The sequence below is a fragment of the Zootoca vivipara genome, chromosome Z2 (genome assembly GCF_965207765.1).
Source record: "Zootoca vivipara chromosome Z2, rZooViv2.hap1.1, whole genome shotgun sequence".
In the NCBI taxonomy this organism is placed as follows: Eukaryota; Metazoa; Chordata; class Lepidosauria; order Squamata; family Lacertidae; genus Zootoca; species Zootoca vivipara.
In genome coordinates, this window is record NC_142585.1 from 2,331,766 (window position 1) to 2,351,767 (window position 20,002).

The 20,002-nt window shown below is 45.9% G+C and overlaps 1 protein-coding gene across 1 annotated transcript in view; it reads left to right on the forward strand.

Annotated features, from left to right (window-relative positions):
* Positions 1–5,154: 5,154 nt before the first annotated feature.
* The window catches only part of LOC118084150 (UAP56-interacting factor), a 33,387-nt gene continuing 18,539 nt past the window's right edge, over positions 5,155–20,002 (forward strand). Inside the window, exons 1-4 of the mRNA XM_035113497.3 lie at positions 5,155–5,447; positions 16,659–16,796; positions 19,076–19,218; positions 19,434–19,534. Of these exons, the coding sequence (XP_034969388.2) occupies positions 5,270–5,447; positions 16,659–16,796; positions 19,076–19,218; positions 19,434–19,534 (560 nt within the window). The 5' untranslated portion in view covers positions 5,155–5,269. The remainder of the gene's footprint in view (positions 5,448–16,658; positions 16,797–19,075; positions 19,219–19,433; positions 19,535–20,002) is intronic.

Sequence of the window (20,002 nt, forward strand, 5' to 3'; positions counted from 1 at the left end):
GTGGTGGCGGCAGCGGCGGTAGCGGCGGCAGCGGCGGCAGCGGCCACCTTGTGCTTCTGGGGCTGGCAACCGCGGCGGCTACCCTGCTTGGCTGGAGAGGACGGGAGGGTCGGGCAGGCAAGAGGGGGTGACAGGGTGGGCGAGGGCAAGGCAAGGCACGGCCGCAGTCACGACGGCTCCGAGGCATTGCTGCATATCAGCATAATATTTCAACCATGTTGTGGGTTCAAGCCCCACCTTAGGAAAAAATTCCTGCATTGCAGGGGGTTGGACTAGATGACCCTTGTGGTCCCTTCCGACTACAATTCTATGATTCTATTGATATATTGCCATAGCATATGCATCATTCTGCTTTCTTGAATTGTCCTACTCCTAGGCATAGCAGCCAACTCCTAGAGGCCTAGGTGCCTCCCCCCCCCAATTACTAGTAAATACCGTATGTGAAAGAGTCATCCCCCCCATGTTGATGGGCTTTCTATGTGGGGCTTATCTGCCCCCCCCATATTTTATTAAGAATGGAAGAGGGAGGGAAGGAAGGAAGAAATAGAGAGAGGGATAACTCATATTTGTGGGTGCCTCTGGGTGACGCTGTGATGCTGGAACTCTGCAGCAAGAGGACGGGAGGGTCGGGCAGGCGAGAGGGGGTGGCAGGGCGGGTGAGGGCGAGGGAAGGCACGGCCGCAGTCACGACAGCTCCGAGGCGTTGCTGCATATCAGCATAATATTTCAACCATGTTGTGGGTTCAAGCCCCACCTTGGGGGGAAAATCCTGCATTGCAGGGGGTTGGACTAGATGACCCTTGTGGTCCCTTCCGACTACAATTCTATGATTCCATTGATATATTACCATAGCATATGCATCATTCTGCTTTCTTGAATTGTCCTACTCCTAGGCATAGCAGCCAAATCCTAGAGGCCTAGGTGCCTCTCCCCCCCCCCCAATTACTGGTAAATACCGTATTTGAAAGAGTCACACACCCCCCCATTTTGATGGGCTTTCTATGTGGGGCTTATCTGCCCCCCCCCCAGTATTTTATTAAGGATGGAAGAGGGAGGGAAGGAAGGAATAATAGAGAGAGGGATACCTCATATTTGTGGGTGCCTCTGGGTGATGCTGTGAAGCTGGAACTCTGCAGCAAGAGGATGGGAGGGTCGGGCAGGGGAGAGGGGGTGGCAGGGCAGGCGAGGGCGAGGCAAGACAGGGCCACAGTCTCGATGGCTCCGAGGCGTTGCTGCATATCAGCATAATATTTCAACCATTTTGTGGGTTCAAGCCCCACATTGGGGAAAAATTCCTGCATTGCAAGGGGTTGGACTAGATGACCCTTGTGGTCCCTTCCGACTACAATTCCATGATTCTATTGATATATTACCATAGCATATGCATGATTCTGCTTTCTTGAATTGTCCTAGGCATAGCAGCCAACTCCTAGAGGCCTAGGTGCCTCCCCCCCCAAAAGAAATTACTGGTAAATACTGTATTTTAAAGAGTCCTCCCCCCCCATGTTGATGGGCTTTCTATGTGGGGCTTATCTCCCCCCCCCCCAGTATTTTATTGAGGATGGAAGAGGGAGGAAAGGAAGGAAGAAATAGAGAGAGGGATAACTCACATTTGTGGGTGCCTCTGGGTGACGCTGTGATGCTAGAACTCTGCAGCAAGAGGAAGATACCGGTACACCTGTACAGGAGCCTTGTAAGCAGCTTTCTCTCTGCTTGATTTACAGCAGGCACGTCCAACAGGTAGATTGTGATCTACCAGTAGATCACTGGATGTCTGTGGTAGATCACTGCTAGATCACTGGCACCCCTAAAAAAAGCTCACCCAAATTTTTCCTCCTCCCTAAAAAAAGCTGAACTATGACCTGAAGCCCTAAACAAAAATGGGCCTCCCTCCCTCCTAAAAGAAGCTCAACAAGTTTGACCTAAACCCCCCAAAACAGGGCTTCTCTTCCTTAAAAAAACTCAACAGCTTTGACCTGAACCCCCCAAAAGGGGGTAGATCACTCCCAGTTTTTAACTCTGTGAGTAGATCAGAGTCTCTTGGGAGGTGGCCACCCCTGATTTACAGTATACAGATGCAGGAGGAGGGGCAGACTGGAACACCAATGCTTTTTATAAACATCACTGTGTCTATCAAAGCTACAGCCCCCCCTTCTTATTCACTTCCTTTTAGCCTTGCAGGGCCACCTTAGTCAAATTGAATCCTCTGCACCCTCATTAAATCGCCAATAGAACTGTTAATGCGATCCCTGAATGCCCATTAACAACTCCCACTGAATAACAATAGGGTGGACCTTGCCTGAAGGGATATTCTGCTCCATTGTCTTAACTGCTTAAGTACTGGTAGCCACTTTGCTTTATTTATTTGATGTGTTTTTGTTACAGCTGTGTTCCCGCCCCCAGCAAGTGGAGAGCTGCTCTTGCTAAAGCAAAGCCCTTTCCACTTCAGTTTTTGGAGGGGCAAAGTATTGGTTATGGTCTGTAAAATACAATAATTTTTTGCTTCTAGGGGGGGCAGCTGCCCCCTCCTGCCCCCCCCTGTCTACACCCATGCCCAGGCACAAAAAGCAGAATTGCGGGTGACTGCCCCCATAGCATCAAGATCATGCTTAACCATGAGCATGCAATTTTAAAAAAATCATTGGAGTTCATAACATCTGGAAACTGCTGCACTGCCAGATCTTCACTGACTGGCAGGGGCCTGAGTTAGAAGCCTTTCTAACCCCTACCTTGAAATGGCAGAGACTCAAACCTAGGACCCTATACAGTGGTACCTTGGTTTAAGAACAGTCTGGTTTAAGAATGATTTGGCTTACAAACTCCGCAAAACCGGAAATAGTGTCTTGGTTTGAGAACTTTACCTTAGTCTAAGAACGAAATTTCAATGGTGGAAGAGCATCGGCGGGGGGGAGGCCTCATTAGGGAAAGTGCACCTCGATTTAAGAACAGTTTCAGTTTAAGAACAGACTTCCAGAACAGATTAAGTTCAAAAACCAAGGTACCACTGCATATATGGCAGAAGAGGAGCTCTGTTGCTTAGCTATAACCATTCACAAACGTCAGCCTTTCCCTTCCCTGTTGGGACGCCCTTCCTCTTTTGAAATATTCTGAAAGCACAGTACCGTCCGAAACATAGAATTGAGGGATTGTAGTATTGGAAGGGGTCATCTGGTCCAGCCCTGGCAATACAGGGAGCTCAGCTGAAGCATCCATAGTAGATGGCCATCCAACCTCTGCTGAACAACCTCCTAGGAAGCAGAGTCCACAACCGACTAAGGGAGTGATTACTTCTTTGCCCAATATAGGGCTACTTAATATCTTCAAAACAACATTTTCTCAAACTGTTGAGTTCATGGACCCTTTGATGAGCTGATAAAGTTGTCAATGACCCCCCCCCCAACCCAAATTCTTAGGAATACAAATGAAATTGGGGGGAATCAATATATGGTCAACATGTATTAATCATCAATCATCATAAAATGTGAAAAATCCAGAAAACTGTTATATGGTGAAATGCAATAAATAAAGGTACAGTACATAAATAAATATGGCATTAATGTGAATACATCATACAACTCTCGTCATTCCAACCATTGATCATGTTAGCTTGGCCACATGGCAGCTGAAATTCCAGCAGCCATTTTAAGGTATCATTTATTTATTTTTATTTTTTTATTAAATTTGTATACCCCCCAGGCTGTCTCAAGCATGTCGGGCCCCGTGGTGCTGAGATTGCTCTGCCCCCCCGCCCTGGTGGGCGGGTGCAGCTCGCAGCATGGCTTCCACACAGCTTTGCTGCGCGGCACCCCCCCTGCCGGCCCAGCACCCTGACGCCCCGCGCCACCCAGCCTACCCCTAGAGCCGGCCCGGATACCACCCTTCACCTGAAAATCTCAGGGCAGTTCGCAGCATAATGTGCTTGCTGTTATGAGGACATATTAATTGCTTTATTTGGTTTATTTTTTATGTATATCACTTACAAACACTAATGATTAAATGTCATATAAATGCTTTAGCTAAACGAACAATATCTGGAGAAGACCTTTGTAAACTTCTCCCAATCACTAGTATCCAACCCAGCATAGAGAGCAACACATTCCCAACTTGTATTCCTGGGCAGCAGCATCAATACAAATATCAAGGTGAGTGCTGCAAACGATGGGTGTGTCACACCTGGGGGGGGGTGTAATCTTCCTTGCAGTAAAACAGCACTGGATCCTGGTGGAACTTACACATTCCAGCTTGTCAATATCCTGTGGCACTCAGAACAGGACACAGTTATCCAGGTATGGTCTGACCAAGGCAGAATAGAGCAGCATAATGTCTTCCCTTTTGTTGATGCAGCCTAGAATAGTATTAGCTTTTTTTGCTGCTGCATCGCCCTGTTGACTCATGTGAAGGTTGTGGTCCCCCAAGACCCCCATATCCTTTTCACATGTAATACTGGCAAGCCAGGTGTTCCCCATATTATATTTGTGCTGAGTAGCTTTGCAGAATGCCATGTTCTCCAGCAGTGGAAGTGCTGGTGCAGGGAGAGCAAGAGGTGGCAATTTTAATTTTGCCTCAGGTGGCAAAATGGGAAAGGCTGCCTTTGGTTACTAGTAGCCACTGGTCAGAAGCAGTAATGTTTGTGAATACTGGTTGAGCCTGCTTGAATGTTTTCTGCAGGCAGGGGGGCCAACTTGAATAAAATAGGGGGGCAGGTAAGCCAATAGCAATGCCCACCAATATTTTATGGGGGTATGGTAGGGGTGACGAAGGGTCCTTGGACTCCTGTTGTGGAATTGACTCCTGTTGTGAGAATTTTATTCTTATAACACTCCTATGCCTGCAGGTATCTGGTACAGGATGCAAGACTAGATGGGTCACGGGCCTTCCTGATCCAGCAAACTCTTCCTATCCTCTTGAAACACTCGCTTTGGGATGCAGAAAGAAGGGGTGCTATGCTATACCTCCACTGTCTGAGGCAGTAACCTTCCTGAATGCGAGTTGCTGGAACCCTCAGGTGAAGAGAGCGCTGCTCCGGGGCTCGGGTTCTCCCTGCGAACTCCCCATTGGAGCACCTGCTCGGCCACTATGAGAACAACATGCTGGACTACACATGGCGCTGCCTTCGGCCTGATCCAGGGGCCAGGGCCAGGCTGTTCTGGGATTTGAGAGCAGTGCAGAGGCCATTAAGAAGACTGAGTCTGCCGGTGGACCCCTTCCGCCTCCCAAGCCGCGCCACAGGCCGGGGCCGGCCTCCGCAGACTGGTGGCGGCGCCAGGGAATGGGACAGCTGGCCGGGGGGCGGGCGCTGGGAGGGTTCTCCTTCGGCCGGCCGCCGCCACCCCTCCTTTTCCCAGAGGCCATGGCAGCTCCAGGGGCCGGGGAGCTGCTCGAAGCCGCCGGTGCTGGGGCAGTATCGGAGCCGGCGGTGGCTGCTGAGGAGATAGATCTGTCTCTGGGTAGGTGCTGCTCTCGACACTCGTCGGGTGTTGGTTGGGTGTGTCCTAGCGTCTTGGGGACCCACCCCACCCCATGGACTTGCTCCGGAGCCGCATCGGCTTTATTCTCGCGGACCCAGACCCACTCTTGGTGCCCTTCTAAAGGTAGGGATGGAGGGGGGCTGGTTCCAGGTGAGGACCGCCCCTCCTCCCAAAAAATATGCACTATATACCTTCCATATATGGGGCGGGAGAGGCTGGCAGTGAACCTCTCTGAAGCGCAGAGAATGTCCGGCCAGGGAAGGTTTGGCAAAGTTTGCAAACTCCTTGCAGCCCTCTTAAGTGTCCAAAGTTGGGTCCCCACGGGGTTTAAACCTATGCCATTCCCGATTCCACAGGCCACTTGGCCTCGTCCCACCCAAGTGGGGCCTTCTCCCCTCCCCCATCTTCTGCTTGACACCCCCACCTGCAACTTCCTCTCCTTTTTCCATTTCTCATTAAATCCCTCTCCTTTCACCATAGACAGCCTATTTTCAACCCAAACACTTCCCCCTCCTCCATCCAGAGAGAAGGGAACCATCAGGGAAAAGCAGATGGCTCAGTGTGGACTGGTTGTCTGTAGCTAAGTCTTGCTCAGAGTAGACCAATTGAAAGTAATGGTCCTTACTTAGCCATTCTCATTAATTTCAATGTGTTTACTCTGAGTATATCTCATATAGATGGAGCCTGTTAGGTTCAAATCACAGCTACATTTTGACCCACCTCACCATACCCCATAGCAGTTTTTCCAAACTTAAAACCCCACAGTCCAGCATGGACATGATAAACTGGCCCTCTCCAAAAATAGAAGCTTGATGTGATGCCTGGTCTATTTATGGCATTGACAGGCAATGCAAATCATCATTTCCTTGGCACAAGATCTGTTTGTGCACACAAACCTCACACTCATTTATACAGTCAGTGATCTGGAAATATGCCCCTGCCCCATCCAACAAAATTACAATGAATGAAAACTCTCTATGGGCTTGCCTGGCTAATTTGCCTCCCTAAATCCCCCTCTGAAAATAGGAATGCTGAAAATGTGCTCTCTGCCTGGCATTTGGGCATCCATTGTTATTTGAGTATTAGGAGTTTATGTTTGATATTAATATTGAAAACCGATTTCAGGCTTCCTCTCATCCCCACACCCCAAGCTGCTGCTTCTTCTTCTTCTTAGAATCATAGAGTTGGAAGAGACCACAAGGGCCATCCAGTCCAACCCCCTGCCAAGCAGGAAATACCATCAAAGCATTCCTGACATATGGCTGTCAAGCCTCCGCTTAAAGATCTCCAAAGAAGGAGACTCCACTACACTCCTTGGCAGCAAATTCCACTGCCGAACAGCTCTTACTGTCAGGAAATTCTTCCTAATGTTTAGGTGAAATCTTCTTTCTTGTAGTTTGAATCCATTCTCCTCCTCCTCCTCCTTTAGTCTTTTCTGAATACTTTCAAACTTTCTTGAATGGTGGTAATTATTCACTTCAAGGATCACGCTTGGCTCAGTGGCAGAGTAGCTGCTTTGCATGCAGAAAATCCCAGGTATCAATCTCTGATGGCATCTCCAGGTAGGGCTAGGAAATTCTGCCTTTACCCTGGAGTGAGTGTTCCCATCAGTGTTGACAATACTAAGCTAAATGAATTAGTGGTCTGGCTCAGTACAAGGCAGCTTCTTCCTATGCTTCTATGATTACTCAAATCAACTCAGTTCTCCAGGTAAGGAGCCCTTGTGTTCAGAGTAAAGCCATACTGATCGCTTTTATATTGGTTAGATGATGCTATTAATACAGCTCAGAAATTGTCATGTATTAAATATTGAGTCGACGACACAGCGATTCATCAAAAGCTGCACTTTATTTGGAGGCTGGAACAGAACTGAGCCGCCCTGCTTTTATAGAGGCTGGCTCAAACAATGTAACAAAACATAATTCGAAGTTCCCTCCAAAAGTTCCCCCCTAAAACAACTGCCAAGAACCTGTGGGAAACCTATATACACCAATACAGAACACCCCTCCCCACCGAGATAAGGCATTAGTTACGATTATGTGGTCACGTTATTTACAGCAATGCTCGTAGTGGTTCCTTTTAGGCATAAAGCATAATGGTTACAATTTACACGAGTCCTCTCACTAGGTACTATACAAGTTCAGTGAACGTAGTCCTTCAAGTAGGCTGGACGCTTGGAAACTCTGCCAGACCTCTGGGGTCCGGTGCCCCGCCTGATTCCTGCTGAGATTGTGGTGCAGCCCAAACTGGCGTGGAGTCCGAGTTCTCGGGCTCCACAGGTGTAGCCAGTTGCAGGGCTGCTGTGGACACTGGCATGAGATCATTCTGCTTAGGTGTCTCGGGCGACGAATCCTCCGTTTCCCCACTTGTCCCAGTTGCTGAGTCGCCAGCTGTTTCTGTTGTGCTGCCCTGTAGTTCCGCTGGACGTACTGGGTTGAGAAATGACCGGGGTCTGATCTGGTCGAGGTGTCTTTTCCAAACCAGTCCACCCTCCAGCCCCACCTCATAGGACACCGGGCCTGTACAGCACCCTATGGTCCCCGGTACCCAACTCTGTCCTAGCCCATAGTTCCGGACATACACAGGATCCCCTGGGGCAAACCCCCAGGTGCCTTCCGCTCCATGGTAGATGGTTGCTGCTCTAAGGCCCTGTCAGGATGTATGCGATCCAGGAGAGTAGTAAGCCTTCTTCCCATTAGCAACTCAGCTGGGCTACAGCCAGTCCCTGTGCTTGGAGGTATGTGTTGAGCCAGCAAAAACTCCGCTAGACGGAGGGTCCAGTCTCCCTGTATTATACATGTAATGAAGTTATGTTAAGAAAATCCTTGGTTCAGACCGCAGGGGATTGTGGGATTGGCCAGAACGTCATGCTCTGGAAATGCGTACTGGGTTCCTCTGAAGGGTAGGTTTCTTTGTTAGTTAAATGCTGATCATAAAGGTATATTAGCCTGATTTATATGTTAATGTAGCTGGGAAGGGGATGTTTATTTGAGAGGTGGTGAGATCAGAGGAGGTTATTTGCCTAATTGGCTTATTGTCTCCAGACTGGTAAGAGGGGTCTGAGAACTATTTGGGAGTTTCCATAGTCTCCAACTTTGAAGTGGTAAATGAGGGGCAGCTGGCTTGGTACATGACAGCTGAAAGATCCGATGTGTATTAATTGATGATTGGCCAGGTCATATTTGAAACCTTGTTTTTACTGGCCGATTCTCAGGACCCCTTGTGGGAGATTTCTGCTTAAACATAGGAAGGTGGGGGAATGTTAATTGGCTCTATGCCATTATCCTGCAGTGGATGACATCATGCACTCATCTAATCCCTGCCGGAGGGAAAGGGATGTGGACTTTGTTTCTTTTTCAACCTGTGTGTATGTGTGTAAGTTAGTGAGATTCTATAATGTTATTATTTTCCTATTTGTAACCTTTTGTTGAGAATTGTATATCTACGTTTTATTACTTATCCCTTAAAAAAAAATACTAAAAGGGACAATTTGTCTGGGTTTTGGATATTTTCAGCTGCAAAGCTAATTCTGGTACCTGGCTGCTCAACCCTACCAGTAAATCTTTGTCTGAGTTACCTGAGGGTGACCCAGTGGTGGCAGTGAACTACCCGGTTAACTTTTGTGTAAAATGTGAGTGAGTGAGAGAGCACCTCAGCTTGCCCTCGAGGTGTCCAGTGACCCCTTGGATGAGGGGGGGACCAAGGGGGGTGTCTCTTGCACGATCACTACAATACGTTTGAGCGCATCTTTAGTTGTGCATACCATACGCTCAGCTTGGTCATTAGTGGCTGGATGAAAGGGAACTGACCGCTTTCAGGCAGTGGTAAGTGGCTGAGAGCATCTGCGTGCCCCGTTGCTTTTCCAGGTCCGTGATGTAATGAATATTGGTATCCAGCCAAGAAGATGGACCAGTGCAAAACTTGAGGGGAGAGCATCTGGGGTGTCTGGTGATCGGGGGCGAGGAATCCCAAGAGGGGCTTATGATTGGTAACGATAATGAAGGGCCGGTCATAAAGGAAATCATGAAACTTTTTTACTCCTTTAACCACAGCCAAACCCTCTTTGTCAATCTGGGAATAGTTGCATTCTGCTGGTGTGAGGGTTTGAGAGAAGTATGCCACTGGGACCTCTCTCCCGTCCAACAGTACTGTGCCCACCCCGTAGGGGGAAGCGTCACAAGCCAGCACAACTGGGAGATTTTCTTCAAAGTGCATCAACACCGAATTAGATATAAGCAGTTCTTTGACCCCTTGGAAAGCTTTTGCCTGTCGTGGGCCCCAGACCCAAGGTGCTTTTTTATCCAAAAGCCTGTGCAGAGGCTCCGCCACCGCTGCCTTGTGTGGCAGGAATGCATGGTAAAAATTAAGGAGTCCCAAGAAGGCTTGCAATTCTGCCTTGTTCTTAGGGGCTGGGGCATCACAAATGACATGCACCTTGTCCTCTGCTGGATGGAGGCTGTCTGTGTCTACTCGGAACCCCAAGAAATCCATGCTGCTCACTCCCAATAGGCACTTTTTCCGTTTGACCTTAAATCCTGCCACCTGGAAGCATTGAAGCACTGTCTGTAACCTGGCGGAGAAATCCTCTCTTGACGATGCGGAGATCAGCACATCATCAAAGAATGGCATAACTCCGGGGATACCTTTAAGAAGATGGTCCATGAGACTCTGGAATAATCCAGGAGCCACACTAACCCCAAACTGCAGGTGTTTGAACCTGAAGGCACCTTTATGGGCCACGATTGGGCGTTAGCTGTGGCCTCATCTACGGGAAGCTGCTGGTACACTTGTGCTAAGTCCAGCTTTCCAAAGACCTTGGCCCTAGCTAGGGTTGCCAATTACTACTGGAACTGGGTATGCATGGTCCTGTAGGGCCCGGTTCAGGGTGCATTTGTAATCCCCGCAAATGCGGACGGAGCCGTCAGGTTTCACCGGGGTGACGATTGGGGTTTGCCATGTGCCTGATGTGACCGGCTCTAAAACCCCTTGCACCACTAAACAATCTAGTTCCTCCTCAATTTTGGGTTTGAGTGCAAGCGGAACCCGATGGGCCTTGACCCTGATGGGTTGCACCATGGGGCTGATCTGTAGGGAAATCGGGGGCCCATTGTAAAGGCCCAAGGTTCCGTCAAAGACTAGTGGAAACCCCTGGCAAATCGACTCAAATCCTGTCCCATGGGCAATCTGATTAAGTCCTGACACGCTTAAGCCTAACGGGCCAAACCATGCCAAACCCAGAAGGCTGGTAAAGGGACCCTTCGTTATGATGAGGTCCAATCTCTTATTGTGATTTTTAAACTGGACCTTGAAAGGGCCCATGCCCCTTAGCTGAATTATCTTTCTCTGAAAGTCTCGTAATACCACTGTGGCCGGTCAGAGGGGGGGGGCCCCCATCAGGAAAAAGCTCTTCAAATGTCTTATCAGATATTATGAAATACAATGAGCTCCATATTGCACGGCTTTCCCTCAATTCTAACTTTCCCTCAATTCTAAGCTTATTGGACCCTGAGGACGAAAACTGATATACCCTGGCTGAAGAGATTGACTGCAGCTCCTCCTCATTGAGAGCCTCATGAACGCGCTGTTTGGATCGTGTTCCTGCATTTTTGCAGCGGCAGACACGAGCGAAGCGTTCGGCCTTACCACAGCCTCAACACATGACGTCATGGAATCTCATGTCTTGCGAACATGGTTCTCCCCACAACTGGCGCAGGTACTTCGTGGATCTGACCGATGCTGGTTTGACGACGTGCGTGCAGCTTGGGAGCGGCAGTCACGGTCAGGTCAGACTATGGTTAGGTGGATCTCCTCGTGGGGAAACTCGCCAGAAGATGACCAGTCTCGCTAGATGCGATGGGTGCCCCCCTCAGCTCGTGGGTTTGGAGCCTTCTTGTGGGCACTATCCTTCTCGAAAGCCGTTGCCATGTTCATGGCCTCCACCATTGTGATGTCATCTTTCGTCAGCAACTTCCGGCGGAGATGGCTGTCTCGCATGCCAATGATGAATCTTTCAAGCAGTCGCTCCTCCAGGTTAGTGAATTGCCAATACATTGCAATTGCCTGGAGAGCTGACTCTTGCGCTTGTTGATCTCTGTGGACAAGATCGTAATGGTGGTGGTTCTTTGTTGGCTGGGGTGCGAGGTGCCTTGTCATTGCGTTTGTTAGTGCATCCAAAGAGCAGGCCTTAATGTCCTTAGGTGCCATCAAACCCTCCAGTAAGATGAAGGCAGAACTTCCCAGCACTGTGAGAAGTATGTCCAATTTATCAATTTCCCTAGTGAACCCTTGAAGCCTGACATAGCTCCTTATCCGGCAGAGCCATTAAGGCCACTGCTCGGGGTGGCTCATGTCGAAATCTGGTGGCAGCCGACTCTGCCTGGCGGCCATTCTCGTACCTTGTGCTGTCGCTTGAGCGGTGGCGGTTGATTGCAAAGGCGAGGCGGGCCCTTCTCCGTCACTGGGGTTATCTGCAGAGTCCATCGTGGCAGTGTTGTCACGCTCACAGTGAGCGGCAGGGTGGTGCTGCAGTGCTGGCTCAGGCCTCAAAGCTGGATGGACCCTGCATCCCATCGTCACCAGTATTAAATATTGAGTAGACGACACAGCGATTCATCAAAAGCTGCACTTTATTTGGAGGCTGGAACAGAACTGACTTACTGCTGAGCTGACCTGCTTTTATAGAGGCTGGCTCAAACAATGTAACAAAACATAATTCAAAGTTCCCTCCCAAAGTTCCCGAGGGGGGAGCCACGAGAGCACTGCGGACCCCCAATAAAAAACTTCAGATTGAGCTTTCTGGGGACGTGAGAGCTTGGCTGCGCCCAAAAGTGATTCCTCTGCTCCCCGCTAAGCTCTTTTAAGAACCCCGAGAGAGAGCGGAGTGCAGAGTCACGGGCGCCATTTTCGAGCAAATCTCTACCCTCACAGATTGAAGCTCCGAGCTGGCAGCGGAGGAGCGGTGGATTTTTCCTAAAACAAAGGATTTTAAGACATTGGACACCATGGGTAAGGGAAAGATTTTTTTTAAAAAAATTAATTGAACGGAATTGGCCACAGGAGGAGATTAAAAAGGAAGTTGGTCTCCCCCATTGAGAGAATGGTGATGCAGTTAACTTGCCTGTAGCCGGAGTTTATTAACTTCCAAGGATTGGACTTAAAACCTTTCCCCTGAAGCAGGGTAAAGGGGAGAAGGGCTGAATACATTAAAATCCCTGTAAAATCTTTAAGTTGGACTGGGGAAAGTCCCCCGGGAACTGGAGTCGGGTCCCTGGAGAGATCAGCCAGGCGCCATTATGACATCACAATAGGAAGGAATTTGTTTACCTCTTTGAGGCTGAGAACTGTTAACTTTGAAGAGAGCGCAAAATATAAGGCTGTGTATAAGAAGCTTGATAAATGCTCTTTTCAGAAATGGACATAAGATTTTTAAAATATGAACAAGAATCAAAAATGAGAGTTGGTAACCAGATCGGATGTAAACTTTGTTTCTGAGGTTTGGAAATATGAACTGCGCCACTTCCTGCATTGTAATCTGTGCAGTTTCCATGGAATTTGAGACGAGCAGGATGTCAGTAGACACAACATCAGCTGACTCTTTAGACTTTTTGGACTTTCAAAAGGAACTTTTGGGACTGCTTTTGGACTTTAAAAATGAATTGCAGCAGAATAATATACAGATTCGCAAAATAAGACAGAACAGTGTGGAAAGTGAAAATGGATTAATTCCAATAGAGAATGAAGAGAAGCAAGACGAACAAGCACCAGCCGGGGACAATGTAACTGATCTTAAAGAAGAGGAGCAAGATCTATCAGTCCTGTACAATATAATTGAACTTAAAAAAGAGGAAGATGATGTATGGAACATTGTTCCCCCAGTGGGAGAGGGGGAACAAAACTCATGTTTGATTCAAGGAGTTCTCAAAGAAGAACCAGCATGGAATAATGTCTTCCCAGTGAGAGTGGGAGGGCAGGATCCATACTGGGGCCAGAGCTCAAGTGGAATAAAAATTGAGATAGGGCTGAAAAGTGGAAACCTAGCTTGATGGTACTGTGCTACAGTTAGAAAATTGGGGGGCAGCAGGGGACAAAGAAGGGATAGTGGTGGATAGGTGGTGAAAGAGTGGGAGTAGGGTGAGGATTAACAATGGATTATTTTCTGATTGATTAGGGTGGTCCAAAACTGGAACGATTTATGGAGCTGGCTGATGCATCTGGGAGATCCGGAGTCCAGGGGAAGGGGGGTAGAATTAGATATAAATGGTTAATGGTTATTATGATAGAAGAAATAATATTTGAATGTATGGAAAAATTTTGGGGTATAAATTGTCAGGCTAAGGGAAGAAGTAGAGATGGATGGGAAAATAAATTTAGATTTGGATTAATTAATGAATTATAGGTTGAGGATAGTTGATGTTTTTTCTTGTAGATTAGAATTGGTTGTGAGATAATGGAAAATTTGTGTTAGAATGATTTAAGATGATAAAGGAAAATTGCTTAATTTAGATTTAAAAATGGACCCAGTGTGGGGGGAATTGAGGAAGTCCACAATGTCAAGTTAATGTAAGAACTGATATGTTTTTTCTTTCTTTTTCTCTTTTGATCTTGTTTTATTTTTAGTTTTTAGTTTTTATTTTTTGCTTTTAGTTTTTGTGAATTTTTGTATTTTGAAATGTTTGAAAATCAATAAATATGATTTGAAAGGGGGGAAAAACAAAGTTCCCTCCTAAAGTTCCCTCCTAAAACAACTACCAAGAACCTGAGGGAAAACTATATACACCAATACATAACACCATGCCTGTTCAGTTTGTTGCTCACTCTGCTATCCTTGCCTCATTTAATGCAAAACATTTCCCCTGGTTACATTAAAATAAAATCAACCCTAAAATAAATCCAGATTAAAACACATGCCAACACTTTACATATTTGGATTAGGTTCCAGACTGTAGATGCTGCGACACAAAAATATGTATTTCTTACAAATGCAGAATTGGTATTATGTGGCACCTGTAATGGTACCAGTTCTGCAGGTCAAAGGGGTCAACTGGGCACATATTGCAGAAACTCGTCCCAAGTTATTAAGGGCAACTGGAGGCTACCCTCTGTTTTGGAAAGATTACTGGGATTCCCTAGAGCAATATTCTATGCCACTCTCCATGCCCCACATACTGAGGGTTAGCTTTCTTTTTTTTATATAAATATTTTTATTAAGTTTTTGCATACATTCCATACATCATTTAACATTCCTTCACATCTTATACAATCTTTTTGGACTTCCCTCAGCCATGTCTAAAGATTTCCAATCATCCTAACTTCTTCTTGTATTCCGTAATTCATTATTACTTTAAAAAACAATAACCAATTCTTTTACTTTCTTAACTTTTTCCTGTAATATTTCATACAGTTCTCCTTACAAAACTTCTTGTAAACCTACAAGCATAATTTTTTGTTTACAATTGTCTTTCAAATATTTATCAAATTTAGTCTAATCCTTCAAGAACCTCTGGTCCCGTTGGTTTTGAATTCTCCCTGTCATCTTGTCCACCTCTGCGTAGTCAACTTCGTCTGCCATTCTTCTATTGTCAGTAATTTTTCTTGTTTCCATTTCTGTGCCAATAGTACTCTTGCTGCCATCATTACATACAAAAACATTTTTTTATCTTGTCTGCTAATATCCTCTCCTACAATACCAAGTAGAAAAGCTTCTGGTTTTTCATGAATCTATATCTTAACATCTTTTTCATCTCATTATATATCATTTCCCAGAGGCTGTTCACTTTCTTACATTCCCACCACATATGGTAAAAAGTTCCTTCTCTTTCCTTACAGTTCCAACATTTATTACTTGTTTTATACATTTTAGCTAGTTTTACTTGTGTAATAACCATCTGTACATCATTTTCTTTCAAAGTACTACATGCAATAAATTGTATTCCTTCTTTCCACAGTTTCTCCCAGTCCTCTAACTGTATATTATATCCAAAATCTTTGGCCCAATGTATCAACACTGACTTTACCTCCTCATCTTTCAAATGCCATTCCAACAGTATTTTATACATTTTAGACAATATTTTACAACTATTATTCAATATTTCAATTTCAAATTTTGATTTCTTATGATCAAATCCACTTTCTTTTAAATTTTCTTTAAACATTTCATTGATTTGGCTATGGTGCAACCAATCATTTACATACAGTCATACCTCGGTTTAAGTACGCCTCGGTTTGAGTATTTTCAGTTTAAGTACTCCGCGGACCTGTGTGGAACAGCTTAATCCACTTTCCATTACTTTCAATGGGAAAGTTCGCTTCAGGTTAAGTACGCTTCAGGTTAAGTACGGACTTCCAGAACCAATTGCACTCATACTTCAGGTTAAGTATGCTTCAGGTTGAGTACTCCGCGGACCCGTCTGGAACAGATTAATCCACTTTCCATTACTTTCAATGGGAAAGTTCGCTTCAGGTTAAGTACAGACTTCCTGAACCAATTGTGTTTGTAAGCCAAGGTACCACTGTACTCCTTAACCTCTTCATACGGTTTCATTTTCCATTTATTTCCTTCCTCTTTTATTAACTTTTCATATGTGACCCGTTTTTCACTCACATTTATCTTTTTCACACTCATAACTTCCAAAGGTGATAACCACCAAGGTGTTTTATGTTCTAATAGGTTTTTATACCTATCCCAAACTTCAAACAGAGATCTTCGGAATATATGGTTACCAAATCCTTTATGAACCTTTCTTTTATTGTATCATAGGTATGCGTGCCAACCAAACCTATTATCATAACCTTCTAAATCAAAAAAATCTGTATTTCTTAACAATATCCATTCCTTAAACCAACAAAGGCAGGACACTTCATAGTATAATTCCAAGTCCAGAAAAACGAAGCCTCCTCTTTCTTTAATATTATCTGTTAATAATTTATATCAAATTCTTGGTTTCTTCCCCTGCCAGGTGTATCTTGAAATCATTTTTTGCCATTCCTTAAATATCACTGCCCTTTTGATTATTGGAATTGATTGAAACAAAAATAACATTTTTGGTAGCACATTCATTTTGATAGATTATATCCTACCCCTACTGAGGATTAGCTTTCAATCCTGTTGTGTTAAAATGCTGGGATGCCAACATGAAGCAAAAGAGAAGATTTCCTTGACATATTCTGTGTGTGTTGGTTTCCCAAATTTAGATGACATCATAAAGCGCAACAAGAAAGGGCAGACAAACGCAAAGGAAAACAGATGGAAGCAGCCGCTCAAGAACTGGAATCCAGCCTCTGGCAACAGAAGACATCAATTCCGTGGCTGGGTACCAAGGAACCTGCAAGGTATGTGCAAGAAGCAATAGCAGGAAGAGAAGGTTTGGGAATTGGCAAAATTCAGGAAATATGTTGTTGGGGCTTTTTGTAACAGTTGACATCCTGAGATATAAACCCCTCCTTCAGCTTCATGCATGTACCTTTACCTAGGAGTGACCAGAGGAGGGTACATAAATTGAACATTAAAATGAATATTAAATAATGAATGAATATTAAAATGAAAAGCCCAACAATAATGAATGTAAAAGGAGTCAAAACGTTTAAGTGATTTATAGCATGAATGGGCTCCCAGTATGACTTGAGCACAGCTCTTTCAAATTGGAGCACAGAACTAGGAATACAGCACAACAAAGAATCTCCTCCTCTTACCTGCCAAGTCTCCTGCTGAAAAATGCGGGGTCAGCCGTGGCACGGCACCGGAAGTTGCGTAGGAGCATGTGTGGGCGCTGGAAATACAGTGGAACCTCGGTTTATGAACACCTCGGTTTATGAACGGCACGGACACATCTGGAACGGATTAATTCATTTCCCATTACTTTCAATGGGAAAGTTCACTTCAGTTTATGAACGCTTCAGCTTATGAAGAGACTTCCGGAACCAATTACACCCATGCTTCAGTTTATGAACGCTTCAGTTTAAGTATTCCGTGGACCCGTCTGGAACGGATTAATCCACTTTCCTTTACTTTCAATGGGAAAGTTCGCTTCAGTTTATGAACGCTTCAGTTTATGAACAGACTTCCGGAACCAATTGTGTTCATAAACCGAGGTACCACTGTAGGGCAGAACGGCATCAGAAGTCGCTTCTATGCATGCCCAGCAGCCATCTTGGTAGTAGCTGCATGGTGGCGGCCATCTTGGTGATGGCCATTGCCATGCGGCCACCACCAAGATGGCTGCCGGGCATGTGTAGAAGCAACTTCCGGTGCTGCTCTGCCCTATTTCCGGTGCCCACACATGGTCAGAGAAGCACCCAAAATGGAGGCTCCCTGGCAGGTAGGAAATCTCGGGGATTTCCGGGATTTTTCTCCATTCGGGAGAACAGCGGGAAACGGATTAAAATCCAGGGGTTTCCCACATAAAACGGGATACTTGACAGCTAAGCTCCTCCTTTCATGGTTAATGGGCCATTGATGAAGTGGGAAAACAATCTATCAGTAGTGTTGTGGGAGAACAAGGATCTGCAGAGGAGGGATGCTCCTGAATTGAGATAGGCTTTTTACGTTGGAGAAAAATGGATGGGACTTGTCAACCTGGGACGAGCCCATCTAGGAAAAGGAAAACTCTGATCCTAAACATCATCATCATCATTATTAAAGTTTGTATTCCGCCCTATACCCCCAGATCTTGGAGAGGTTCACAAAAACATAGACAACCCAATAACCCCCCCTCCCTTCTATAATATATTTTAAGAAAGCATCAGATGTCAATCAGCCAAAGGCCTGATCGAAAAGGAACATTTTTGTCTGGTACCTAAAGGTTCATAATAAAGGTGCTAGCTGGAGCTCCCTGGGGAGAGCATTCCACAAGTGGGGATCATAGCTGCCAAGTTATCCCTTTTTTAAAGGGATTTTCCCTTATGCTGAATAGGCTTCCTCACGAGAAAAGGGAAAATTTGGCAGCTATGGTGGGGATCCACTGCAGAAAAAGCTCATTCTCAAGTTGCCACCCTCCAGACCTCTCAAGGAGGAGGCACACAAAAAAGGGTCTCAGATGATGATGGCAGGATCTGGATAGGTTCATATGGAGAGAGGTGGTCCCTGAGGTATTGCAGTCCTGAGCTATTTAAGGTTTTATAGATTAAAACCAGCATTTGAATTGGGATCAGAAACTAGGTGGTAGCCAGTGCAGTTGGACCAGGATCCAACTTCAACCAGGCCTCTGGCTGATTAATATTCTACAGCCTTTTAAATGTGTTTGTGGGGGGGGGGGTGCTATTGTTTTGTTGTTTTTATTTTAACTATTTATTTGTGCTTTTACCTTGTGATCAGCCCTGAGATCTTTTGATGAAGGGTGATATATTATTAATAATAATACAATACATAGCTGTCAAGTTTACTCTTTTCTCACAAGGAGGCCTATTCAGCATAAGGGAATTTCCCTTTAAAAAAAGGGAGAACTTGACAGCTATGATACAATAGCAAAAATGTAGGAAATCTCACATACTCATCTCTTTGGAGGAAGGGGCAGGGGAGAGTCAAATGTGGCAAATAGCAGAGAAACGTTTTTAATGAAGAATTGTCCTGAGGATTGATGAGGAATCACATTCTGCATGGTGTGTCTCTTTAGGACCCAGCAGGTTCAGAGGAGAGTTTCAAAAGCAGCAGAATTACAGGAAGCCTTTCTGGAATAGGATGACTAATCCCAGGAGGAGAGCAGCCCTTGGGCCAAAAGGCATCAGCCCTCTAAATCAGCCCAGCCCAGCTCAACAGGTAGGACTACAGCAATCTTTGCCAACTGATACCCTCCAGGAGTTTTGGATGGCAGCTCCTATAAGCCCAGACAGCACAGGATGGATGGGAGTTGTAGTTGACCACATTTGGCGGACTCAAGGGTGAGGAAGGCTGGGCTTTGGCAGCTGCTCCCCTGCCCATGATGCTTTATGTTCAAGAAGCCAATCCTGAGGCAAGCTGTGCTAAATTTGTAGGTGCAGCAGGAAGATGGCACAACACCCAGGACCCAGCAAAGGGCTCCCACAAGGGTCAATCGCTTTCGAAGGGCAGGAGCTGCTCCACCAACCACCCAAAGGTAAGGAAGCTTGGTTTCGGGAGGAGTAGACCTTTGTGCAGGGGGGCAAATTTGAATAAAATATTGGAGTGGGGAGTTGCACACCAATTGAATGGCAATGCCCATCAACTTTTGCAGGGGAGGGGGCGATCCCCTCAAATATTTTATTGGTGAAGCCAAAGGGACCTCAACCCCAAGGAGTTGGCTCCTATGCTTCCATCTTGCCACAAAAGTGTGTGTGTCAGTGTGTGTGGACTGCAGGCTGCCAGGACATGCCATCAGCTTTCGCCTCTCAATCCTGGGGAATCTGAACATTTGCAAAATCAAGTGGCAAATGGCTGGACAATTTTTCACCTGAGATTCCAACTTCAGGAAATATATTTTTATATGTTTGGGGAGGAGGTCAGGATCCAGATCACCCCACCACCTACTTGGACACAACGTCATCACCTTGTAACATAGAAGAACAGGAGCCAGAGTTTTGTGTGG